Source organism: Sturnira hondurensis, unplaced genomic scaffold, assembly GCF_014824575.4.
Source record: "Sturnira hondurensis isolate 20B ecotype Veracruz unplaced genomic scaffold, ASM1482457v3 Scaffold0006199, whole genome shotgun sequence".
In the NCBI taxonomy this organism is placed as follows: domain Eukaryota; kingdom Metazoa; phylum Chordata; class Mammalia; order Chiroptera; family Phyllostomidae; genus Sturnira; species Sturnira hondurensis.
The window spans coordinates 43,934-71,151 of NW_028078830.1; the positions used below are offsets into that span (position 1 = coordinate 43,934).

General features: G+C 44.3%; 2 protein-coding genes and 1 non-coding gene across 11 annotated transcripts in view; 1 reads left to right on the forward strand and 2 right to left on the reverse strand.

Annotated features, from left to right (window-relative positions):
• Nucleotides 1-27,218, reverse strand: part of LOC118988174 (zinc finger protein 883-like) — a 309,510-nt gene that overhangs the window by 10,271 nt on the left and 272,021 nt on the right. For 4 of the 6 annotated variants that reach the window (XM_037047628.1, XM_037047624.1, XM_037047627.1 and 1 more), the window contains exon 1: nucleotides 2,398-2,642. The exons of 1 other annotated variant lie outside the window; for it this stretch is intronic. The gene's annotated coding sequence lies outside the window, so the exon portion shown is untranslated. Of the gene's footprint in view, nucleotides 1-1,336; nucleotides 1,353-2,397; nucleotides 2,643-27,218 lie in introns of those variants that run through there. One more of the 6 variants, XM_037047629.1, reaches the window with a different exon arrangement.
• LOC118988226 (small nucleolar RNA SNORA36 family) lies at nucleotides 6,709-6,843 on the reverse strand. Its single transcript, XR_005066737.1, has one exon. It is a non-coding gene; the product is annotated as a small nucleolar RNA SNORA36 family (small nucleolar RNA).
• Nucleotides 11,218-27,218, forward strand: part of LOC118988166 (zinc finger protein 883-like) — a 33,109-nt gene continuing 17,108 nt past the window's right edge. The window contains exons 1-4 of one of the 4 annotated variants that reach the window (XM_037047594.1): nucleotides 11,228-11,486; nucleotides 17,148-17,274; nucleotides 19,481-21,542; nucleotides 21,627-21,894. In XM_037047594.1, coding sequence (XP_036903489.1) covers nucleotides 11,454-11,486; nucleotides 17,148-17,274; nucleotides 19,481-21,542; nucleotides 21,627-21,801 — 2,397 coding nt within the window. In that variant the 5' untranslated portion in view covers nucleotides 11,228-11,453 and the 3' untranslated portion in view covers nucleotides 21,802-21,894. Of the gene's footprint in view, nucleotides 11,487-17,147; nucleotides 17,275-19,480; nucleotides 21,895-26,819; nucleotides 26,896-27,218 lie in introns of those variants that run through there. The other 3 variants (XM_037047593.1, XM_037047597.1, XM_037047595.1) reach the window with 3 other exon arrangements.

Here is a 27,218-nt window from a genome sequence, read left to right on the forward strand (position 1 = left end):
GATAGTGGACGTATTCACCACCACTCAAAAGTTTTCTCATAGCCCTTTCCACTACCATCCCCTCATCCAAACCACCATTCTCAAGCAACCACTGACCTGCTTGTTATGATAAAGTTGTATTTTCTAAGATCTTATATAAATAAAATTAAGCTATGCTCTCTTCGTCTGCATTCTTCCACTCAGCTAAATTTAGCAATTCATCCATGTTTTTGCATATAACCATATTTTATTTCTGTTCAGACTGAAGTGTGCCCCCAGACCCCAATGTAATAGTATCAAGAGATGCAGTTTGGAGAGGTAATTAGATGAGGTCATCAACTGGGATTCTCATGATAAGTTTAGTTGCAAGGGTGTGCAACCTGTGGCCCGGGACAGCTATGAATGTGGCCCAACACAAAATTGTAAATTTACCTAAAACATGAGATGTTTTTGTTAACATTTACATATTTAATGTGTGGCCTAGAGACATCAAAAGGTGGTTGGACATCCCTGGCAGTGCCTTTGAAAGATACAGCAGAGAGCTCTGCCTGGCATGGCTCAATGGATTGAATGCTAGCCTGTGAACCAAAAGGTTGCTGTGCCTGTGAACCAAAAGGTTGCTAACCTGTGAACCAAAGAATGCTAGCCTGTGAACCAAAAGATTAAATTCCCAGTCAGGGCACGCGTCTGGGCTGCAGGCCAGGTCCTCTGTCGGGGGTGTGTGAGAGGCAACAGATTGCTGTTTCTCTCCCTTTCTTACTCCCTCCTCTCTCTCTAAAAATTAAAATCTTTAAAAAAAAATTTTAAAAGAAAAGATACAGCAGAGACCTTGGTACTTCTTCTGTCTTTCTACCATGTGAAGACAAAAACAGGCCATGTACAAGACAAGAAAAGGGTCCTTATCAAGAGGCAAAGCAGCTGGCACTATGACCTTGGATTCCTTAGCTTCCAGAACTGTGAGATAAATTTCTGTTCATTAAGCCACCAGTCTATGGTATTGTTATAGCAGACTAAGACAACTGCTTTTTCTTCCTGAGTAATATTCCACTACATAGTTGTACTACAATTTATTTCATTTGAACATTGTATACAGGTCTCTGCATAAACACATGTTCTTATTTCCTTTAGATATATACCTAGAAATGGGATCGCTGGGTTGTATGAAAGCTCTATGCTTAACTTTTAAAGACTGCCAGACTGCTTTCCAAAACGGTTACATCTTTTCCATTCCTACCATCAGAGGACGAGAGTTCCAGTTGCTTCCAGGTGCTTGGCAGCACTTGGTATGGCAAGTGCATAGCGGTAAGTCATTATGGATTTAATTCTGAATTGTAAATATTTAAATGTATTGAAATACTTATTCTTTGTTGGATGTACTTTGCAAATATGTTCTTCTAATCTCTGCTTTTTCATTTTTATGCCAATTGAAAAACAAAGTTTTTAATTTCTAAAGTCCCTCTTCTAGTCCCCAGAACTGTGAGAAATTCCTGTTGTTCATAAGTCACTTTGTTTATGGTATTTTGTTTTAGCAACACAGCAGACCAAGACACTTTCCTTCCACGTTAGGAAATCTAGTTGATCCTTAATAAAAACACATCCAGAACCCAGCCACTTCTCCTAAGCCACTACTTTGGTTCCATGAAGCCTCAACTGAATGACTACAGTAGTCTCCACCTTGATTTTCCTTCTCTTTCCAGGCCCTCACAATATGTTCTTTACTCTGCAGTGATGGAGCCTAAGACCTGAATTAAATCATCTGGCCCCTCCATTCCAAAAGTCCCATCAGGTCCTCAGTCTTCTCCTGCTCTTTGCTCCCATCCGAAAGAAAGCAGATCTATGGTCTCCTAAAGCTTCCACCTCGGCTTTACCTCTAAGCAGTTTTACATCCTGGACTGTAATAACTGTCCCACACCTCCTTACATTAGGTGCCAGAAAGGAAAATAAAATACAAACATGTGCAGTTTCAATGGGTTCATGCCTGGCCTTTGAGCCAGGTACGACCAGGGCTGGATGTCTAACCTCTGTGCCTCCCTGTCTTCATCCCCCTCCTTCAGGCTGGTCTCACGTTCAAAGTCTTATGGAAACTTGTAGAACCCTAATGTAGTTCCCGTCTCTCCTCTGTTTAAAATCCTCCATGGCGTCTAGAGTCCCGAGAACGTAGACAGAACACACGGCAGATGGGACTCCGCCTCAAACACTTGTCCCCCACAGGCACAGCAGACCCCAGCCTTCCCGGATTGTCCAGGCTCAGTCGCACCCTCTCCCAACGGCACAGGTAAACATTCACAGCCATGATCAGAAACAGTACCCTACGGACCCGCGCCTCACGGTACCGGACGCCGGGGTCCGCGATGTAGGGCTCCGTGATGTAGGGCTCCGCGGTGTGAGGCGGTGACGGCCTGGGGGACGCGCACTCACCTCAGCCGGGAGCCTCAGCTCGGCAGCCGCCATCCGGGCCCTGGGCGGAGCGGGACGGCGGTTCTTGTCCCGGCGCCGGTGCAGACCATCTCAGGGGGCCCCAGACCCGCTTTTGTGGCGTGCGGACCACCCCTCCGACTTCTGGATCTCGCTCACGGCCCTCAAGCCCACGCTCTGGAACCACTGCGGCGATGAACACACCCGAGCAGCCAAAATGACCGCCGGGAGGAGGACACCGGAAGTCACGCCTCCGGCTCGGTGCCACACGCGGAAACGCCTCCGTCCTGAGCCCTCATTGGTGCGGCCGGGCTGCCGCTCAGCGCAGAGCAGAAGGGTAATGTAGTTCTCACAAATCGGTGGGCGCTGGCGCTCCCGCTCTGACCTCCCGCCGAAAGTATAGGACTCCGGGGCGTTGGGAAATGGCGTCTCCGGCCCGAGGGCTTCAGAAAGGTTTGGGTCCGTTCGTGAAGCAGCATAACTGAGGTTTCCGAGGAGAGTGGTGCATTGCTTGTCCTTGTTTACTCAAGCGGTCGGAGACATTCTCTCAAACTCCATGAAGTTCAGCTAGTTTCCAGGGGCTAAACATATTATTTCAGACACCCCCTCCCCAAAAGCTACAGACCCATATGCAATATCATTGTGTACGTTTCAATATCCGCTGATTTTTCACCAGAACTACTTCTGCTACGACCTTTGAATCACTACATAGTCATTGTTAATGGCTCTCTGTAACCTGCATTGTACATGCTAGGAGTATATTAAATTGATGACTTCAACTCCTGACTGGGAAGTAATTATCACTTCTCTTATTGCAGGGGCTCAGCTCCATGGGGAATTAAACTCATCTCAGAAAAAAATGTTAAAAATGCAAAATCACTCAACCCAGGTATGTGCCCTGACTGGAATTGAATCACTGACCTCTCGGTTCATAGGCCAGCACTCAGTCCACTGAGGGGCTTCAACCAGGGCTTCAATTTTTTTTGTATACACAACGTTATAGGCACATATAGTACAATTTAAGGAATGATCGAAGTGTTGAAATTATCATCATATTTTTCTCTAATTCCTTTGATGTCCCAGACCACTTACCATCTGTCCCACAATCTTCATGCCAATGCCATCTCTGTCATCTCCTGTGGTGGCTCCGGGGAAACTCTTTTGAGTCTCAGGTGCACTTTATCTGCCTCAACTTTGAGTTTAGCACAAAACTGGCCCTAAGGAGACCCAGTGAATTCAGGCCTGGGTCTTCACCTTCACTCACCTTTATGTGACAGGCTCGGATCCAATCCTCTGCGGTGAATGGGATGTCTCAGTTTGACTGTTTAAGTGTTGTTGGTACATGGATCTGACATTCATTCTGCAGAAATAGGGACAGTTGGATATGTACACGGAGATGTCATATTCTAATGTTATGCTAAACACCTGGAGGATCCTTAAATTACTGGTTGAGTGCTCCCCTCTTTTCCATGCAGGGGACTGGCTGCCCATGTGATTCTGTCCTCTTTTCAGAGTGGCTGGATGAGGCCCTCTCTTCTTTGCAGCCCTGACCATGTTCTGGACATACATCATCCTTTCCAGTCTCCCTGTGACTGTACCAGGGATTTTTAAATAGAAACATAGCACTTCCAAATGCAAATTCTTACTCCAGTGCTCAGCACACTCTGGCCACAACTGACATCTTACTCCAGATTTCCTGAGACTAGAGCCCACTGGGCAAGCCACTGTCCTACAGCCTGTTAGCAGACTTGTGGTTGATGGGCTTTTCTCAGAGAAGAGGTTCAGTCCGGAGCATCCCCGTGAGATATTTGCCATCAGTGTTCTCCAGGTATCTTCCTAAACAACACAATCCATTTGAAGTCACCAGGTGGCATACGTGAACGTGTCTGAAAACTGACCCCTTTACCATTTTTGTTCTGCCTCACTGCTCCAGTAGAATGTCTTGGATTTGGGCTGAGTCTCTAAAGTCCTTCTAAATGTTACACATTTTCTGTTTTAACAATGGGAACAGCCCTGAGTAGATCCTGTGAGTTCTCTGTGACTTTAGAGCATTGTTTTGAGGTCCTTGTATTTTCAAGGTAACCTATCGTTTGTAGCTTGTTAAACTGGTATTCCCAGCTAAAGAAGTGATAGAAATACACTTTTAGAACTCAATTGATATAAGAAATACTATAGCTCTGGCTGGTGTGGTTCAGTGGATTGAGTGCCAGCCTGCAAACCAAACAGTCTCTGGTTCAATTCCCAGTCAGGGCATATGCCTGGATTGCAGGCCAGGTCCCCAGCAGAAGGCATGTGAGAGGCAACCACACACTGATGTTTCCCTCCGTCTCTTTATCCCTCCCTTCCCCTCTCTAAAAATAAAAAAAGAAAATCCTTAAAGAAAGAAATACTATAAATATAGGTTATTTTAAAGAGAATAATAAACATGGTCCCAGATAAGTCTCCTAAAGACAGATCAGGTGTCAGGTCGTTTGCAGGCACAGTTCAAACTCCACTCATCGAGGGCCCTGCCAATGGGGTTTGGTTGGTTGGGCAGGTGATGTCCCACATATATGAGGGGATTCCAGGTCAGGGCATGTGCCTAGGTTGCTGATTAGGTCCCTGGTCTGGGAACCTACCAAAGGCAACCAGTTTGATATTTCTCTCTCATGTGGATATTTCTCTCCCTCTCTTTTGCTCCCCTTTCCCCTCTCTCTAAACCCTCTCGTCCTTCCTCTCTCTCTCTTCTCTAAAAGCAATGAAAAAAAATTTCCTAAGATAAGGATAAAAGAGCTTTCCTCCTTTTAAAAGCTAAATATGTATTTATGTTTTATTTTATTTTTTAATGACTATTACAATTTTTCTTTTTATTGAATTTATTGGGGTGACATAAAATTATATAGGCTTTAGGTGTACAACATCATCTTCACCCATTAGCTTTGAGATCCTTTAGATGCCAGATTATCTTTCTATTTGCATTCTTTTTTTTTAAGATTTTATTTATTTATCTTTAGAGGGGAAAGGAAGGAGAGAAGAAGAGGAGAGAAATATCAATGTATGGTTGCTTCTCATGAGTCCCCTGCTGGGAACTGGCCTGCAACCCAGGCACGTGCCCTGACTGGGAATCGAACTGCAATCATGTGGTTCACAGGCCTGCGCTCAATCCACTGAGCTACACCAGCCAGGGCTCTTTTTGCATTCTTTTATTGGCAGGTTCTTTAGGTGCGTTCACTTTCAGTGAGTTTAACGGGAAGTTTTAACACCCACCTTTATCAAAGACACGTTACTAAAATACTCCTACAGTTTCCATTTGTAACTGATGCTCCAGTGAAGTCAAAAATGTATATTTAGCCCTGACTGTGTTGCTCACTGGCTTGGTCGTCATCCCGCAAAGCAGGTCTGGTTCCTGGTCACGGCACAACCGATCATGTTTCTCTCACACATCAATGTTTCTCTCTCTCTCTCTCTCTTTTTCTCCCTCCCTTCCCCTTTCTCTAAAGAACATTTATAAGATTTTTTAAAATCTTAAAAAATGCATATTTGATCATTGCTATAGAGTTTAAGGCTCGCTCAAAAAGTGATTAAAAGACATAGTCTTCATGCTCTTCACTTCATGGGAAAAAACTCTGAGAATAAACTTCAGGAGGCCTGGTGTGTTTGCTCAGAGATGAAAGGAACAATACTCCAGACTGGTGTAGAGGACCCATGGAGGAGAGATATTAGGTGGCCCTAAAGCAAGTAGGTGTGGTGACACCATTCCTTTTAGTTTTTCAGAACATATTCCATCTAGCTCTCTGTCAGTATTTGTGTTCCACCGCAGAAAATAGTAGTTTTCCTCTGTAACAATTCTTACAGAATTTCCAGGGATATGGTCATTTTTTTCTCAGAATATGACATGTATCTAAGAATAGTGGTGACATTCCATATTTACATATAGTGCCAAGATATCTGTAATATTGGCATCCGTGAAGGTTTGGAAAGTGGGCATGTGAACCTGAGATAAAGATTCTGGATTCAACAATTGAATGTTTTCCTTGGGAAATAATGATCATTTCACCTGTAAATGCAGTGACAGTGGCCGCCTGGGGACTGAAGATTGTTTCTTGAAAAAAGCTACAAAGTGAGCAAGCTGCAAAAAGATATTAATGTTAATTAGTGGAGTTGTACAATGAGCATTATTCAACAATTAGAAGAGAAAAAGCTCTATGGAGCCTGAGAAGAGATCAGTTTTAATGGGTGTTACATAAAGCACATTGAGTTCTAGGTGACAGAATTAACTTGAATCTGCGCTGCTTTTGGATACTTAGATACTATGAAATTCTTCTTTTTTTTTATTTTTGTAGGCTGGGAGGCAAATGAATAGAGCAATGCTTTCTATCCAGTCATCTCTCCTAAGCCTGTGTTTCAATGTCCCAAAGTTTAATTAACGGAACAGGGAAGCTGCCCCGAACTGAACTCAACACTTTGGAAGGATACTATGAAATTCTTGTTTCTGCAAAGTGTAAGTCCTTTTCATGGTCCCAGGCCAAGTTTTCATTCCTGAGAACTTGAGGAAAAACTAGTGAGGTGAGAAGCATACAGTAAGGTGAGAGTAGTGAGATGTAGACGAACGGAAGAAAAGCCACAGCATGTTTCATTGCTTCAACGATTATTTACTCATGATCTCACCTTTTTCAGATGTTCACCTATGTCTGTGTTTGTTATACATCAGTGAATAAATGTATCCTCGGGAAGGGTTATTCAAAGAATTTTTAAAGTTTTATTTATTTTTAGAGAGAGGGAAGGGAGGGAGAAAGAGAGGAAGAGGAACATTGATGTAAGAGAGAAACATCAATTGGTTGCCTTTGGTATACACCCCAACTGGGGACTGAACCGGCAACGAAGGTATGTACCCTAAGCACGAACTGGACCAGCAACCTCTCGCTTTGCAGGACGATGGCCAACAAGCTGAGCCACACAGGTCAGGGCAGTTGTTCAAGTTTTTATTGAAAAAGTAGCTAATAAGTCAAAAGGAAATAATTCTATATTATAGTAAATTAGAAGGTGAGAGGTACTGTGGAAATACAAAGAGAGCAGCACCCAGGAATGACAAGCATGTGGACCCTGAGGATTTTAAGAACACACATTTAGAAAGGGAGAGAAAGGGATTTTATTTCATTGTGTAGATGTTCCATCGAGAAGAAAAAGCCAGTACAGAGTTCTTTTGCCAGGAACTTCCTGAAGTGTCAGACTACTCCTATGACCATTGTGCCAGTGGCAGCGTGCTGGAGATATTTTCTGTGTTTATTTAGAAATGACTTTTATCATTTCTGTTCTTAAATTTTTTTGACTCTCTGTTACATGTTCTTCATGTTCTTCAAATGTTAGTTTATATTTCAGTATGGTATTTGCTTTAAATTTTAAATAAAGAATGTAGGTACATTCATTATTTCTTGTTAATTATAATGAAACTTCAATGTCTTGGCTGACTTTTCAAGGAAGAAAAAATTACTACAAAAGAGAAAGAAGTAATAATTTACTTCTAAGTATTAAGAGGCCATTGGCTGCAACCATGCACTTTTTCAGGACCAGGTGTTCAGACTGGAAGACAATGTTTCCTGTGCCGTGAATGTGGGGAATATTTTACCACTAGAATTGCCTTATATTATTGTCAGAGTTTACACACTGTGTAAAGGCTTTAAGTGTGTGGTAAACATGAAAAATCATTCAGCCATTAATCTGTGCCCCTTGACATTGGAGAGTTCATGCTGTGTGAATGCTCAGGTTTTCGGAAATGTGTTACTGTGTTGTTCAGTGTAATGACACTAAAATAAACTCTGAGGAGCCATCTGTCTGATGTGAATTTATGTCCCCAGCAGTTTCTATGGCTCAAGGCATTTTAGCTCTACCGCTCAGTAAGTGTACCAGCCACGACCCTGGTGTGCTTGGGAGAGGTTACCTCTGTTCTCCCATGTACTCTTTTTGACTTCTGTCGTCCCTCAGCAATACTCTTCCCAAGACCAATGGTGCAGAGGCAGGAGCACAAAGGTGTAAAAGTGCGGATCTGCAGCCTGGGATTGTTGCTCTTGTGACTCAGGCAGTATTTCTGTTGACCTGGGTTGTAATGTCCTTCACTGCTCACCAGTATTGGCTTCTGCTGAAGCAAGACTGACTGACTCCCTGGAGGCAGGAGGAGATTGATAGTGGGTTGGAAATAATGTTCTTAAGCATATTTTCTTTTTTAAATTTTTTATTTACTGGTTTGAGAGAGAGAGAAAGGGAGAGGGAAGAGAGAGAAACATCAACTTGAGTTTTGTTGTTCCACTTATTTATATAGTCATCAGTTGACTCTTGTACATGCCCTGAGTGGGATCAAACCTACAACCTTGATGTATCAGGAGGATACTCTGACCTTGAGCTACCTGGCTACGCCATATTTTCTTAAAAAAGAGAAACATAGAGATTTAGTTAAATGCAGAACTATTTTCACAGCTTTATTACAATGTAATTCATATTGAATTAAACTGCTCATACATACAGTATACCACTTGATAAATTTTTTAAAGATTTTATTTATTTACTTTTAGAGAGAAGGGAAGAGAGGGAGAGGAACATGGAAATGAGACGGAAACATCGATCAGTTATCTCTCACATGGAACTTGACTGAGGACCAAACCTACAACCCAGGCATGTGCCTTGACTGTGAATCAAACCCACAATGTTTCACTTTGCAGGGGATGCCCAGCCCACACCAGTCAGGGCTCATTTGACAAGTTTTGACGTAGAATTGAACCTATGAAACCATGATCTTAGTCATAATAATAACTATATCTGTTACTGTATGTTTACCTATTTTTATAATTTCTTTAGCTGCCATTCCCTTCTTCCAGATAACTATTGACTTATATTCCTTTAAAATCGATACCCTGCATTTCATTAAATTTGAATGTTTGCAGTTATGAAATGTATGTGTTAATACTTTTTTAAGATTTCTCAATGTTGTTATATGAGTAGCTCACCTTTTTTTTTTCTGGTGAGTAATGTTACCTTTGTATATACAAATATTAGTTTGTCCCTTCCTTTGTTTATGCACATGTGTTATTTCTAGCTGTGTTCTTTTTCTTTTATCAATAAATTGGAATGCAGTGTCTGACTCACAGGGCAGGTTAATATTTAAGTTTTAAAGTGACTCACATATTGTCATTTAATCTGTTTTGTTTTGCATTTTTATCAAGAGCGTATGAGGGTTTCAAATTCACACTGTTTATCCAGTATCTAATGTTAGTAGGGCCAGTAATTAACCCTGCTAATAATTGCTAAAGGTGTATAACTTTTGTATTATTAATAATAGTCTTTTTGTGTTTTCTTTTTTGAAGTTTAGAAGAAATGCTATTACAAAAGGAAGGAAAGAAATGTCTATATTTTTGAAGGACGTTAAAAGAAAGTAGTTCATCTTAATAAGTTGGTTACCTCTGAGTTAAAAAGAGACAGGCTGTGGTTGGTGTAACTCAGTGGATTGAGTGCCAGCCTGAGAAACAAAACATTACCAGTCTGATTCCCAGTCAAGGCACATGCCTGGGTTGCAGGCCAGGTCCCCCAGTGAGGGGAGTGCAAGAGGCAACCACACATTGATGTTTTTCTCCCTCCTCCATCTCTAAAAACAAATAAATTAAATGTTTTTTTAAATTAAAAAAATAAAATTACAATAATAATAAAAAGAAATTCTTACCGTCCTTTTGTCCTCATTATTGTTGTTATCTTGTTAATTGTTGGCTGCAACTATCCTGTACCTAAACTCACAAAAATTCTTAAGGATTGGAAGTTTCTTATGTTAATATAAGATCTAATAAATCATGCAACATCCCATCTAGCAACTTGAAAGGTGCTAAGAGTTGCACAAAATAGAATGATTTTATAGGCAGAAACGGGAGCAGGAAGGGGGATCAGGAGGTTAAAAGAGTGGAATATTTTAGGCAAAGTCACCTTCCCTTAGGGGAAGATAGGGGTCTTATTTGACAGGATATTTTTGAGCCAGGACACCTTTTCTTTTTTTTTTAATTTTTTTTAAAGATTTTATTTATTTATTTATTTTTTGAGGGGAATGAGAGAGGGAGAGAAACATCAATGTATGGTTGCCTTTCGTGCGTCCCCAGCTGGGAGTTGGCCTGCAGGGAACTGGCCTGCAACCCAGGTATGTGCCCTGACTGGGAATTGAACCGCGATCCTCTGGTTCACAGGCCTGTGCTCAATCCACTGAGCTACGCCAGCCAGGGCCAGGACACCTTTTCTTTAGGGGGAGAAGACCTGGAAAAATTTTTATCATTGAGATGGCCTCTTCTTTCTATGGGGGATGGAGAGGGTTCTTGAGACACATTCATTACTTTACTGGTTGGCCAGAAAATTTCAAACTGGATGATTAAGATTGTTTCTGGGAAGGACTGAAACTGCAATTAGCAGGTATTATGCAGTTATTCAGCATGAGCAATGCTATTTTGGGCCTGTGGTTTTCTGTTTAAAAATAGCCTGTTGCTCTGAAGCACTGGTAATACATGGACTTACAACTGGCATTGAAGTGGGGGGTAGTCTCGTGGGCCTGGGCCCTGAACCTATCTTCAGGTAGATAGTGTCAGAATTGAGTTTTTGGTGCAATTAACAAGTAAAGACCTTCCCTCCAGGTAGCAGCCGCGCTTTCCAGGATCTTACCAGTGCAAACATCCTAATTGCTAGGGTTAGACAACATCCCGCACTGTGGCCGTTACATCACTGAAAACTACATTACCCAGAAGAATGTGGGGTGAGTTGAGCCAACGATAGGTCAGAATAAAAGCATTTTCGGGAGCTTCAACCGCATGGGGCCGGACGTCCGGAGCACCCTTACTGGCAGTTGTTATTGCTGCTGTGAGTCTGCTTTAGCTTTGGAGCCCTTGGGCTGGTTTTAAGGTGTTAAAACGGAGAAAGCGGGAAGGAGTGGTGGTCGCCGCACAGACACGGTTGTGAGGCTCCCTAACAGCCCCAGGGTGACCCGCTCGGTCGGGACGACAGTGGTGCCCGGCGCCCTCTCCTCTCCCGCTGCTCCCGTCCCGCTTCGCGCACACAGTCGGATGGCGGCGGCCGCACGGAGGCGCCAGGCTGAGGTGAGTGCGCGTCCCTGGCGCCCTCCGCCCTCAGCCCACCGAGCGCTGCAACCTGGTGCGGGCTCCCGTCACGTCCTGCAGCCCCGGCCCCATGGACCGCATTTAGGTGGCGGAAGGCAGGCCTTCCTGCCGGTGCTGCTATTCGGTTAGAAAGAACAGGGTGCGGGATGAGTTTTTTCTTTGCTGTGCCCCAAATGAGGGTGCTGCGCACAGAAACACAAGTGAAGGAGGGAGGTGGTCACGGTAACGGTGTGGCAGGTGGCGAAGGCTTCGATGGGACGAGTGGACGTGATGGTTCTGGAGGCAGAGAAGTAACTGAGATGAGGTGGCTCTGAGGGCAAAGCTGCTGCTTGTTCACTAGGGCAGGATCCACCCCGTGCGTGTGCTGGGCTGTGAAAGGGTCTAGTGTCTCAGTCTTGCTGGTGGCTAAGGTCTAATGTGGTCAGTATTGAGTGTCACTGGGCCTGGCATGGAGACATCTCATCTCCACGGAGACCATAAAGAGTTTCTCCAGTAAGGTAAATGGTGCCGTGAATCGGATCAAAACTGGGGTTTTAAGGAAGGGAAACTGGAAAAGCCCGTGTCAGCAAAAGAGACGTTCAAACCCATGGTAGAATTGTTGGTGAGTTTGCGACAAACTAACGGCAATCGCTGGGAATCAAAAATCTCCATGGATTAAGAAATGCCCTGAAGAGTAGCAGTTTAGCACCTTATTTAATACATTAGACTCAAAGGAGGAGATTTGAGGGTTGAAATCCACTGGTATTAGGTTAAGGAGGAAGGAGAAAGCAAAACTGGAGGGAAACCCCTAGGATTGGAAGGAAGGTAAAATGACAGACACTTCTTTTACATCCTTGGGTACAGGATAGTTAACAGTCAGCAATTAAAAAGATGACAAGAGTGGGTCGCCAACCAAAGGGCCAATTCCGTTCCCAGTCAGGGCACATGCCTGGGTTGTGGGCCAGGTCCCCAGTACAGGGTGTGTGAGAGGCAACCACACATTGATATTTCCCTCCCTCTCTTTCTCCTTCTCTTCCCCTCTCTCTAAAAAGGAATAAATAAAATCTTTTTAAAAAGATAGGGGGCCTGCAAACCACAGGATCGCGGTTCAATTCCCAGTCAGGGCACATGCCTGGGTTGCAGGCCAGTTCCCAGCAGGGGATGCAGTTCCCAGCAGGGGGCGCACAAGAGGCAACCATACATTGATATTTCTTTCCTTCCCTTCCCTTCTAAAGGTAAATAAATAAATAAATCTTTAAAAAAATAAATAAAAAAAAAGATAAGAACAATGAGGGGATTTGTGGTCTTCTTTTTTCCCAAGGGATTTGGGGAAAAGGAAGTTACCTTGACTTTCCAGAGGTCTGCTATAAATGCAAAAGACAATAGTTAAGGTAAAGGGCAATTGACCTTAGTTAGGGAAAAATCCTGGCCTAGAACATGGCTACCCTCCATGAACTGCTTAGTTAATACGTTTTAATTTCACACCATTTTTTTTTGTGGTTACTTTAGGTCTCCGGGTTTGTAAGGCTACCTCACAGGTTCCCCCCCACCACTTGTCGGGTTAATTTGTGGCCCCCTTTCTTCCACACCTGTGCTCAGGCTGCCTGTCACCACCAGACCCACTAAGTAGAGACAGAGATTGAATCTTTTTGATGTTTTTATTCAGATGGTGGTTAATTGAAAAGACAGAGGGTTATGTACACTAAAAGACCATCCTACATTTTTGCTCAAGCCAGCCTTTTGATAGGGAGGGAAAAAATGTAGGTAAGCAATTTGACATTCAGAGAGGAAAAGTATAGGTAAGGGATTTAGAATTCAGTAAAGAGGTTATCAGATAAAAGCCGCAGTCCCGCCATTTCCCTAGCCTCGTTGACCGGTGATTCTTTATCTATATCCTGGGCAGTGGGATGCCTCTCCGTGGAACACAATGGCTCAGATTGCACAGTCCCGGTGTTACAGAGCTGGCCAAAACTGTAAGCCAGCAGACTGTGGCCTGTCTATGTAGCACCTTGGTGAAAGACCCACCAATTAATGCTGGGAGGAGTAGATTTTTATTTACAACAGTTCAACCTTGGGGGAGCTCAGAGACCCTTAGCTTCAAGCCCTCCTTTCATACAAGACCCAGTACTTCCCATGCTCCCCACCAGGCTGCTAGCCCCCAAAGTTTCCCATGTTCTTCTTTTAAGCCCTGTGCACAGTTTTTCATCGTCTTTGCATGAAGGTCGCCATTCTTACGCAGCAGCTCTTTCCTTCAGGATGTGGGATGTGTGTCCATTAGCCTCTGTGTCATAATCCAGGAAAGCACGTGCCGTGTTTTTCTGGATCCTGGCGACACTCAGGAAAGGCAATTTTAATAGTCAAGGGAAAAATCCAAGTGTTGCTTGGCTCTTGGGGTGAGGGTGGATCAAACCTTCAGTTCCTGAAGTTCCCCCTTAGGAGGGTTGTGTGGAGAGAGGACGTTGTGGCTGCTGAGGGTGAAACCAGAGGTCAACGGAGTCCGGGTAGTGCTGCCTTTCACTGCGCAGCCAAAAAAGGAGAGACAGGGATTGGATTATAATTGTGCCTTTTTAAAAACATTTTTGAAAGTTTTTTTGCCATTTAAAAAATTTTTTAATTGTTCAAGTACAGTTTTCTGCCTTTTACTCCCGATAATTGTGCTTTCATTAATATCAGAGTGAGACAGGATAGTGAAAAGCTACCCAGGAAAATTCCTGGGAGAGTGGAATGGGGAAACAGACAAGAAAATTAGATGAGGTAAAACTGAGCAACTTGCAGCCCGCTGGTGGAATGTAAGATCTTATCTCCCTTTAACAGGGACAATTGAGAGTAAATGGTTTATACCTCTCCCTAACCAGAGAATACCTAACTTCCCCGGCTATAAACCACAGGCCCCAGGGGAAGAAAGGAAGAGGAGTTCTAATGCAAACAAAGGGATAACAGCAGAAAAGGCAGCCAGCTTGGGAAGAAGCTGCTGACTACCCTTTCTGTTCCTGCTCCCCTTACTCCTGGAGATTCCCCCTCCCAGATTCTTACAGTTCCCCTGTGTAAGCTCACCTCTGAAAGGAAGGTGGGTGTTAGGTTTTTCACCAGCCACCTTTGTTAGACTGCTGTCCTCTGTCATTAATAAAAAGCACAATTGCAATTCAATCCCTGTCTGCTTTTTAGCTGAGCAGTGACAGGAAGCAGGAGCCCTGGGCTCAGCTGTCCTCTGGTTTCAAGAGGCAGGCAATCTGAGAAGGTGGCCAGTAAAACCTAACATCCACTTTCCCTTGAGCTTTCAGAAGCAAGTTTGCAAAGGGGAAATGTGGGAATTTGGGAGGGGGAAGTACCTAGGGGGAACTTGGAAATGCCCTTTCCCTAAGGAGTAAGGGGGGCAGGGGAGCCGGGGAGCCGATCAGGGAGTCATGCAGCGTCTTCCCAAGCTGGCTCCCTTTGTTCCCCCGTTATCTCTCCACTTATGCTCCTTTTCCTCTGTTCCCCAGACACCTGCGTTTTATGGTTGGGGCCCGTGTATCTCACAACTACAACGAGAAGTGTCAAAAAAAGTTCTGGTGCACTTTGTGGAATCTTAGTAAAAGTATTTGTTACTGGTTCCTAGAACGTGATGGTCAGCCTCCACGTTCCTGGTGGCCAGATGCTTTAGGATCTGCCTGGGTTGGATGTGCTTTTGTTCTTGTTTAGTGGACCACTAACTGTAATGACATCTCAGCCAGAACATAAGGTTAAATATAAACTTGATTCATTGGCTACATAGTCTGTTAGTAGTTCTCTAAGGCTATAATGCTAAGAAAACTGAGCTGGCCCCATGTGGGAGCGACTTCCTCTGGAGTCCCCCCAAGTGCCACGGATGGAGGGTAATCATGACGGAGACATGATGTGATCTGCTTGGGGTGGAGGGGTGACCATTTTCCCAAAGGGAAAAGGCCATGGGCTGGTGGCCAGTTTCTCAGGGGAGACAAAGGCCTTGAGCCCCCTCTTCCAGGGCCTTTTATTGGTTTCTAATACACAGGAATACTGGTGGCAAGGATCAAATAGTAGATAGCATTTCAAAGAAATCTGAGGGCTTACTATGAGTCAGAGTCTGTCAGGAACAGAGTTTTAGGGTTTCCTGCTCGAACCCTTAACATATGAATGAAAGCACTCTTAGCAGAGCAGATTTCACAGGTTTATCAGGAAATCTTTATGATGCCAGATTTTTCCTCAGGACACGCTCTAGCAAGGCAAGGAGCTGCACCCCTCCCCATCAGGTATTCAGGCTTAAGGAGATTAGAGCCAGGAAGCACTTCTCCCAGAGAACATGGGGACTCGGGGACTATGTCAAAGCTGGGGTGAGAGAGTCCATTGCTCCCTCCTTGTTGTAGCCCCCCACCCCCACCCCAGTCCTTCTATGAAGGCCTCCCAAGTGATCAAGCCTGGCTTAGGTTGCCTCCCGCTGTGAGAGGTCTTACCCGTCATTGACTTCCGACCAAACTTTGGGGGCAGGGAGAGGAAACTGAGGCAGCGTTTGCTACCAGAGACAAGCCTTGTCTCCTGTGGTTCACATTCCAGAGGTCGTCCCTCGCCCTTAGCCACAAGGGGTAGAGATAAAATTCCTAAAACCAGGCAGAGCGGTCTACAACAGCCCTAAAAAGGATTTTATCTCTATTTCCCAGACCCGGATGATTTAAGTCATGTATTCTCTGGTTAGGGAGGATAAGTAGAAACCATTTGCTCTCAAGTGTCCTTGGTTAGGGGACAAAAGGTCTTGGTGATTCACCGCCTGGCTGCAAGCGCTCAAATTGTTTGGCTTTGTTTAACTTTCTTGTCTGAGATTCCCCATTCCACTCACCCAGGAATTGTCCTAGCTTTTCACTATTCTGTCACCAGGGTTCAGCAAGTGCAGAACAGAGTGGAAAGGGGTCACATTCTCCTGAAATTCATGTGGGCTTCTGGGAGGCAAATACTGAGGCAAGGGCCAGATGTACAGAGGAGGCCTTCCAAAGCAGCATCTCCACAAATGCGTACCTGTGGGAGCTCAGGTGGGGACTGAAGGTGTCAGAGGGACAATCTACAGAATGATGTGCTTTTTTTTTTTTTAGATTTTATTTATTTATTTATCTTTTAGAGGGGAAGGAGAGAGGGAGAGAAACATCCATGTATGGTTGCCTTTTGTGCGTCCCCTGCTGGGAGTTGGCCTGCAGGGAACTGGCCTGCAACCCAGGCATGTGCCCTGACTGGGAATTGAACCGAGATCCTCTTGTTCGCAGGCCTGTGCTCAATCCACTGAGCTATGTCAGCCAGGGTCAGACTAATGTGCTTATTGAGAAAAGGTGTGAATTACTGTCCAAGGACCCTAGTGTTGGGCACTAGAGGGTGAAGCATGAGCCCACGCCTGGGGCTGTGTCTTGTCATAATCTAGAGACCCCAGAGGGAATTAACGACAGGGTGGATGGGACCCTACAAGCCAGGACCTGGATTACATCTCTGTGCCTTCCTGCCTGATGAGGCTGAGAGCTGAACATACTGAATAAAAAGGGCCCTGAGGGTAGGACAGGCACCAGTGGAATTCCTCTGAGGTGTGCAGCTTTGGAGGAGGGTGGGTGTGGGACAGATGTGTGGGGAGGTGGGTTGTGGGTCTCACACACAGAATGTTCATGTTTTTTCCTCTCCCCATGATAACAGGCCAGTGTGACCTTTGAGGATGTTGCTGTGCACTTCTCCTGGGAGGAATGGAGGCTGCTTGACGAGGCTCAGAGACGCCTGTACCTCCATGTGATGCTGGACAACTTCACACTTATATCCTCTCTGGGTAAGACCCACGGCCTCACCAGTGACTTGGACTAGACTCTACTCCATCCACCCCAAGGCCTTTCTCAGTGCTCAGGTGTGGACCGCAGGCACTGCTTGCTGCCCTAGTTTTCTGGGTAGTTGCTGTATTGCTAGGGCTGGTGTGTTTGCACTGCCCTCATCCCTCCCTGCAGTCCCAGTCCTGAAGCCTTTTAGGGAAGGATTCAAGGTCAGTACTATTGCATTGAGCTTAATGGATTCACTGTGCTTGCCCTGGGTTAATGTGTTCAGATCCATTTCACTTTTGTATCCCAGGGTTTGGGTCCTTCTTTTAGCTGTCATTTTCTCCTGCCTCCCTGGGCCAGGAGTTGCATGTGTTGTCATGGCCATTACTTAATTGAAGTACAGCTTCTTTTTAACACTGTCCAGCGCAGTGTGTAGTATTTAAATATTCCTTCCTTCTTCCCTTCCCCTTCCCCACTAGTCCCTCCCTTTCTTCCCTTCCTCCCTGATTTTATTTATTTTTAGAGAGAGAGGGAAGGAAAGAGAGGGAAACATCAGTGTGTAGTGCCCCCTACTGGGGACCAGGCCCACAACCCAGGCGTGTGCCCTGACTGGGAATCAAACCAGCGACCCTTTGGTTTTGCAGCCCGTGCTCAATCCACTGAGCCACACCAGCCAGGGCAGGACCTACCATTACCATCTTGTTTATTGTTATCTGACTGCTTGTAGTTTCTTTTTTCCTTTCTTATTTTTCTTTGTAATTTGATGATATGGTGGTATGTTTTTATTTCTTTGTCTTTGTCTTTTGTCTGTCAGCGATACCTTTTTGCTTTGTGGTTTCCAGAGGCTTATCTCAAACTTCTTACAGTTAAAACATTCTACTTTAAGCTGATAACAATTTCAATTGCATATAAAACCAATACTCTTATTACCCCCCCAACACACATACACATTTTATGTTTTGATGTCACAATTTGATAACCATTAACAAATTGGAATATTCTGAATTTGACTTTATACTTACCTTTACCAGAGTATTTTATATTTACATATTACTAATTTCTGTACTTTTATTTCAACTTGAACAATTCGCTGGAGCATTTCTTATAGGATAGGGCAAGTAATGATGAAGTCCTTCAGCTTTTCTTTGGAAAAGTGCCTGTTCTTCATTTCTGAAAGAGAGCTTTGCTAGTAAAGTACCTTGGCTTTCAGATTTGTGGGAGAAACATCAATTGGTTGCTTCACGTACACCTTCACTGGGGACCTGACCCACAAACCAGGCACTGGAATCAAACCAGCACATTTCAGTTCACAGGCCAGTGCTCAATCCACTGAGCCACGTAAGCCAAGCCATTGGTTGTTTCTTATATGTGCCCTGACCTGGCATCAAACTCACATCATTGGCTCATGTAGACGATGCTCTAATCATCTGAGCCACAGAGCTAGGGCTCCTATTCCCACTTTGATACTTTGCTGACTTGTCGTTTCTCCTACTTACCACTTCCATTGTGGTTTCCAGCCCCAGGGACGTTTCCATCACAGTTGATCCCACGTTTCACCCACTCTCTCCCTCTGTCTGTAGTACTCTTGAATATTGACACATAGGTGTTATGCTCTCAGTTGTTCACAAATCTACATATTGACCTTGTGCAGCAGTTAATATCCTGCATTTGGATAGTAATGGACTTACTTGCATGCTTCTACCCAGCCCCACGTCAGCAGCAGAGGAAGGTATGCGGGAAGCTGTTAGCAAAGGAAATGCATTGTAAGCCCTGCCTCTCTTCCGTGTGTCATGCCCTGTCCGAGTATCCTTCCCTTGAAAGAGTTTCCATTATATTGTCGCTTACAAGCCAGTAACAAAACAGTGAGCCAGTTCTTCAACTGAACATCCTTGTTTTTTTTAACATTTTATTTATTTATCTTTAGAGGGGAAGGGAAGGAGAGAGGAGGAGAGACATCAATGTATGGTTGCTTCTCATGAGTCCCCTGCTGGGAACTGGCCTGCAACCCAGGCATGTGCCCTGACTGGGAATCGAACCGCGATCGTCTGGTTCGCAGGCCCGCGCTCAATCCACTGAGCTACACCAGCCAGGGCTGAACATCCTTGTTTTGAAAAGGATTTTATGTATTTGTGCCTACATGTAACATGAGAGTATGTCATGGGGTTCTCTCCTTTCTGTAGTCACCAGGTGCTTCTCCAGCATTTATTTAGTTTTTTTGTCCAGGTTGCTGCTGTGGAGCAGAGGGTGTGGAGGCTCCCACTGAACTGAACACTTGTGTTCCAGTGCCTCAGGCAAGGAATGCCAAGGCAGCTCCGTCTTCCCAGAAGAGCCACCCCTGTGAGAGTTGTGGACCAGTCTTGAGAGACATTTTCAGCCTGTTTGAGCAACACGGAACACAGCAGAGCCCACCCCTGCTGAGGTGTGGGGCATGTGCAAAACGGTTTCATTTCAGTGCAAAGTGTCACCAGTACCAGGAGCAGCATATGGGACAGAAACCCTTCAGAAGTAGTGTGGACAGGGCCTCATTTGTGAAGAGCTGCAGAATCCACATGTCAGGGAAGCCCTTTGCCTATGGCAAGGTTGAGAAGGACTTCCTGGCCAGCTCGGGACATCAGCAGCAACAGGACACCCATAAAGCGCAGGAGCCAAACACAGGCACCCAGTGGGAAACAACGTTACAAAGCAGAAAAAGTCAGTACACTTTGGGAGAAGGCAAGAAAGCCTTTAACCCCCAACACACACTTATTCAGGACCGGGCTGTTAATACTGGAAGACAGAGTTTTGTGTGCAGTGAATGTGGGAAAACATTCAGGTACAAATCCTCATTTGTCACACACTGTAGAGGCCACACTGGAAAAAGTTTCCGTGTGTGTGCTGAAAGTGGAAAATCGTTTAGTGAAGCCTCAACTCTCCATGAGCATCAAAAAACTGATACTGGATCAAGGCAGTGCAAGTGCAGCAAATGTGGGAAATCCTTAAGCCTCAAATCTGTCTTCATTCATCCCAAGGGACAGGAAAATGCAGAAAACAATTACATGTGTAGTGAATGTACTCAGTCATTTAGGCATACCTCAGTGTTGAGTCAATCCCAGAGAGTTCACACCGGAGAAGAACCTTATGAATGCAGTGAATGTGGAAAATCTTTTAACAGTAGGTGGAAACTGGTTCGACACCAGAAATCTCACAGAGAAGAAAGGCCTTATGGGTGTAGCGAGTGTGGGAAATCTTTTAATGATAGGGGGAAACTTGTTCGACACCAGAGAACTCACACAGGAGAAAAGCCATATATGTGCAGTATATGTGGGAAATCTTTTTATCGTCGCTGCAACCTTAAGTATCATGAGCGAAGCCACCTAGGAGAAAAGCCTTACAAGTGTGGTGAATGTGGGAAATCTTTTACCACTGGCTCAGCCCTCTATTGTCATCGGAGAGTTCACACAGGAGAAAGGCCTTATGAGTGCACTCAATGTGGGAAATCTTTTACCTGGATTTATGCCCTTCAATGTCATCAGAGAGTTCACACGGGAGAAAAACCTTATGTGTGCAGTGAATGTGGGAAATCTTTTACCAGGATTTATAACTTTCGTTGTCATCAGAGACTTCACACTGGAGAAAGGCCTTATGAATGCAGTGAATGTGGGAAGTCTTTTGCCTGGATCAAAAGCCTTCATTATCATCAGAGAGTTCACATAGGAAAAAAGTCTAATGAGTGCAGTGAATGTGTGAAATCTACCTGGAACAAAAGCTTTTGTTATCATCAGAAAGTTAATACACGAGAAAGGCCTTATGAGTGCAGTGAGTGTGGGAAATCTTTTACCCAGAACCATAGCCTTCGCTGTCATCAAAGAATTCACACAGGGAAACGGCCTTATGAATGCAGTGATTGTGGAAAATCTTTTACCTCCCGCCAATACCTTCGTAATCATCAGAGAGTACACACAGGAGAAAGGCCTTATGAGTGCAGTGAATGTGGGAAATCTTTTGCCCGTCGCAACACTCTCTCTTATCATCAGAGAGTTCACACAGGAACAAAGCCTTACCAATGCAGTGAGTGTGGAAAATGTTTTGCCTGTCGTTCCTCCCTCCGTTGCCATGAGAGAGTTCACACAGGAGAAAGGCCTTATAAGTGCAGTGAATGTGAGAAGTCTTTTACCACGAGCTCTGCCCTTCGTTATCATCAGCGAGGCCACACAGGAGAAAGGCCTTATGAGTGCAGCGAATGTGGAAAGTCATTTAGGGACAGTTCCCAATTCAGTCTACACTGGAGACGTCATACTGGGGAAAGGCCTTATAAGTGCAATGAATGTGGGAAATCTTTTATTAGTAATTCTAAACTTCATTATCATCAGAGATTTCACACAGGAGAAAGGCCTTATGAGTGCAGTAAATGTAAGAAATTTTTTATCAGTAGGTCTAAACTTCATTATCATCAGAGAGTGCACACTGGAGAAAGGCCATATAAGTGCAGCGAATGTGGGAAATCTTTCATCTATCGTTCCAAACTTCAAAATCATCTGAGAATTCACACTAGAGAAAAGCCTTAAGTGTGCTGGCAATGTGCAACTTTCTGTTCATTGTAACAACCTGGAGGAAATTGTTTGAAGAGACATCTGTCTGAATTAAAACTTTTACATGTATTCACAGAGTGTGGAAATTTTCTGTCATTTTCAGTTATATGGGAAGTGTTTGTAAATATGTCCTACTTTCTGACTTGCCCAAGGCCGGGCAAGTTTATTGTGTATTTATTGTGTAGCTGCATTCTAGGTTTATTGTGTAGCTGCATTCTGTGGCTATAGTTCTTTCACCTTTGCCACAGTGCGGGTCCACAGAGTTCGCATCATTCAACACCCTAATGTGCTCAGGGAAGCTGAACTCTGGTCTCCTGAGTGTTGTAGCAAAATAGAAATGACTGGAGCCCTCAGGAAGTCAGCTTTCTCTTTACTAATTTAGATACGGACTGGGTCCTTTGTTGACCCGGAGAATGTCATGAGTTCGACACTCAAGCTTGCATAGAAATGTCTACCTATTCCAGAGATGCGTTCATCTCACATGTTTTGATGAGATTTTCCAGGTTGTGAACTTGGTACATGCCTTCTGCACATTGCTTTGGCTTGCACAATAATTCAGGCCTTATTTTTATTTTTTAGGATCTTACTTACTTGATTTTAGAGAAAGGGAAAGAGAGGGAGAGAGTATTAATGTGAGAGAAACATTGATCAGTTGCCTCTTGCACATACCTGAATCGAGGGACTGAACTGCAACTTAGGCATGTGCCCTGACTGGGAATAGAACCCACCACTCTTTGCTTTATGGGACAACACCTAACCAACTGAGCTACACGGGTCATGACCAGGCCTTAATGTAAGTTTTATTTAAATTTTGGTTATTCTTTTTTTTTTTTTTTAAGATTTTATTTATTTATTTATCTTTAGAGGGAAAGGAGAGAGGGAGGGAAACATCAATGTATGGTTGCCTTTCATGTGTCCCCTGCTGGGAGTTGGCCTGCAATCCAGGCACGTGCCCTGACTGGGAATCGAACCGTGATCCTCTTGTTCGCAGGCCCGCACTCAATCCACTGAGCTACACCAGCCAGGGCCTAAATTTTGGTTATTCTTTTTACAGGGTAGTTTATAAACTGATTCAGGCCCTAAAACTATGAAGAGGTAAACAGTTTTTTTATGGTCTCAGATTTTCTCTGGTTGTGAGGGACTGTATGATGACAGAAAATAACTGGCTAGTTTTGGCCAAATTTGCATGGCTGTCCACAGACCTCTGTAGAGGACTAAAGGCTTTCTGATTTTTATTTGGATGCTGTGAGTTTTAGGAATCTTTGAGATGATCCTGAGGGGAAGGCAGGTGTGAGAACCTCTGGTACTTGTAAGAGTAGCCTGTTTTTGTCCCTTACAGCAGATGTCCCAGAGTCTACCAGCACTGTTGAGGATATATCTTTTTCTCAGGTCTACAGAAAGTCATGTGCCCTGACGTCCACAACTCATTGGGCTAGTAGGGTCACCGGTTGAAAAACTGGGTCCATGGAAAACCATAGTTAGAGCAGAAACGGTGGCCTATTAGGGATTGGAGGAGACTGCAGCCAGCTAGGTGGAATGTGCCTCTTCTAAACATGCACCCAGAATTGTTTCTGTGACCCGGACTGCATGACAAGTGTACACAGATCTGAGGAACGCCAGGCATCATTATCTTGTGTAGATATCTTGCTTTTTCTCACAGGGATATAAATCTTGCTGACATGACTGTGAGAAAAAAACAAAAAAGGTTTTGTGGATTCCCATAGCCACTCAATGAAGTCTGCCTCAAAGCCATTACTACACAACAGGAAAGGAGAAGAGGTGGGTGGAGGGGCCTGTACTCAAGGGTTAGGACTCTTGACACAGCATTCTTGTGGCCTGAGGTGCAAATATTCATTACTCACCACATTTGATGTCATTGAGGCAATACTGAGCCCTAGAGGGCCTGAGGAAAGAGATGGTGGAGTCAATGTAGAGTGGTCAGGCCTATTTTCCAAAACAATTGTAATACAAAGTTGTCATCTTGAGCCATTTTTTCCATTTCACTACCAACTTACATGTACTACCTGCATATATATAAAGTATACAACTTGATAAGTTTCGACATAGGTATGATCTTACAAAACCACCATCATAGTCCTGATAGTGACCACATCTGTCCTTCATTGCTCACCAGCTGCCACTGAGGTCAGGCAGACGTTGCTCGGACAAAAGAGCTTATGGTGTCAATATAGAATTTTATAGCATATTTTCTGAGAAGAGTGGGAAGCTTAGGTTTTTATTTTGAACTGTTTTTAACATTTAGTAAGGAATAAGTGACATGCAATAAAACATATTAAAGTTTACATTTTTGTTAAGTATTTCTGTGCATAACAACCTGTGAACAGGTCATACCCGTGAGAATGAACATCTATTACTCACATGTGCCTTTGTGTTTTCTCCATAATCCCTGTGCGTAGCCTTCCCTAACATCCCAGCAACCATCAATTTACTCTTTTTATAGATCAGATTGCATTTTCTAGACTTTTATATGGTTGTAATTAAAAAGTGTTTATTCTCCCTCCATTCCCTCATGCCTATTTTTCGAGACACTGTTGTCTTATTTATGAGTATTATTTTGTTTTCTGGATATATACCACTATCCATTCATCTGTTTGGGGCAATTGCAAATAAAGCTGATCTGGCCCTTTTTTTTTTTACAATTAAAAATGTTTATTGATTTTAGAGAGAAAAAAAACATCTATTGGTTGCCTCTTATATGCACCGCAACAGGGGCTTGAACTGGCACATCCCTGCCAGTAGTTCATAGGGTCCATCTTCAATGTTAGCCCTTTTAGTAACTGTAGTGCTATCTTGGTGTGGTTTTAATCACACCTAGGTTTGATCAACTGCTAGGTTTAGCCTAGGGAGTAGTGGTTTTGAGCTTTTTTTCTTTAAATCCTCACCCAAGGTTATGTTTATTGATTTTTAGAGAGATCAGAAAGGAGACAGAGAGAAACATCCATTGCTTGCCTTCCTTATATGCCCCAACCTGGGATCAAACCTACAACCTAGGTATGTGCCCAGTTATTTACCTTTAGAGGGGAAGGGGAGAGGGAGAGAAACATCAATGTATGGTTGCCTTTTGTGCGTCCCCTGCTGGGAGTTGGCCTGCAGGAAACTGGACTACAACCCAGGCATGTGCCCTGACTGGGAATCGAACCACAATCCTCTGGTTCGCAGGCTTGTGCTCAATCCACTGAGCTACGCCAGCCAGGGCTGATGCTCCATTTAACTGAGCTCTTTTTCATGTGTTTAATTACCACCTGTTTATCTTCTTCAGTACAATTTCTCTTTGTATCATTTGGCTTTTTTCCTTTGAAAGTTATATATCCCTTATTTACAAAGAAGATCTCAAAACAACAAACACATGTTAGAGTTTAACAAAATCTTATAGAGCATCATTATCATTTTTCTGTTTGGTTTGTTGTTTTTTGTTTGTTTTTAATTTTCAGTTGGGGGAAGAGAGGGAGAGGAACTTCTTTCAGTTTCCTCTCATGCCCCCAACTGGGGACCTGGCTTGCAACCCAGGCATGTGCCCTGGCCAGGAATAGTCTGGTGACCTTTCAGTTTTCAGGCCAGCACTCAATGCACTCAGCCACACCAGCCAGGGCTTGGTTCATTGTTTTCAAATGTCCTTATTTTTCCCAAACTTTTTGTGCCATGTACAATGTCATGGCCATAAACACCATACATGCTTAGATTTTAGCCTGCATATTTACAATTTTCATCGCATAAGTCCAGGCTTCTACTAATGCAATAGACCTGACCCTCTTTTTAGTGTTTGCCCACAGCATAAGTTCTCACGCTAGGAAAGTGATGTGTTCAGAGAAGAGGAAAAATTCTGTGTCCCATGGTGTTAGCCCAAAAGCTAAACTAAGTGCCTACAGGAGGAGACTTTGAAATTGCCAGGCAGAGGACCGGTGGGCTTGCCAGCTGGCTGGAGGCCGCAGAGGCTCCGCGGTCTGGAGACAGGAATCCAGAGTACCAGGATGGAGAGAGCTGTTTGAATACCTGGGCTCATGGGGACTCCCAGCAGCCTCACCTAAGTATCAGGGCACGCACTTTGCTTTGAGTTGCTGCCTCCAGCCCCACCCATACCTTTTAAGGAGTTTTCACCTCCTGAAAACTCCACGTGATTTTTATCTTTTTCTCTCTGTAATTGTTGGTCTCCAGATATTTACCATCCGTGCATTTCATCACCACTCAGGGGCACTTTTCCAGATCCCTTGGTCCCAGAAAGATGCACTGGGCACTGGGGTCATTGCTGGTCTCTCCTGTCCCCACTGGGGCCTCTGAGGAAAATAGGCCCCGGAGCAGCCAGAGAGAATTCTCTGGGCACCCAGCGTAGGAGACCCACTGGGCCTGTGATGTGAGTGCCCAGAGGGGACACCTAGAGGGAGTCGCACCCTGCAGATCTGATTTGGGAGGGACCTTCCTGGCCACGGTCTCCTTTCTCCTTCTGGAGGCTGATCTCCCACTGCTCATTTCTAAGGCGATGCACAGCCAGCTGGTATCAGGATATGCAAAAGTCAGACTCCAAACCCTCAGCAATTCAGTTTCCAAAATGTTAGGGCAGAAAATGTCACTGCAGATCGATGAACTAAAGTGTCATTTTATTGTCCTAAAAAGACCATATAGGAACATACATGAATCCCGCCCATGTGCGGCAGTCTATGCATGCGCACAAAGCTAAAGAAACACTCTTGCAAACATTGTTTTTCTCCAATATGTACAATGGTTAAAGGGGCTTTTCATGTTCCATGTTTATAGAGAAGTAATAATCCATTAATGAACAGTAGCCATGTGGGCATCCTGTACTTTAACTTTTTTCTCATTAACAACATGCCCAGGGTTGGGGGGTGGGCTGGGATGGGGTTGAGGGCAGAAAACTACTTGAACAACAATTTTAAAAAAATAAACCATGCCCTGCTAAACTAGCAACCTCAGTTGTGAAATTTTGCAGCTGTATAGGGGACTCAGGTTAATCACATGAATCTCCGGTGCCCTGTTCACAGGACAGAGCAAGAGATGGAGGTGTCTCAAAACACTGACTCGGACCCTGCCCCAAAAGTGAGTGAATAGGTTTGGGGCTGAGAAGTTGCATTTCTTTCTTTTTAAAAGGTTTTATTTACTTATTTTTAGAAAGAGGGGAAGGGAGGGAGAGAAACATCAATGTGTAGTTGCCTCTTCTGTGCCTCCTACTGGGAACCAGGCCCACAACCCAGGCATATGCATGGGAGTCAAACTGGTGACCGTTTGGTGCCCAGGCCAGCACTCAGTCCACTGAGCCACACCAGCCAGGTTCAACTAGACTTTTACAAATGAGGCAACTCCTTACAATGTAGGCAGTGCAATCATTTTCTTGCTTTGCTTTCCTTCTGCTCAACAAAAGC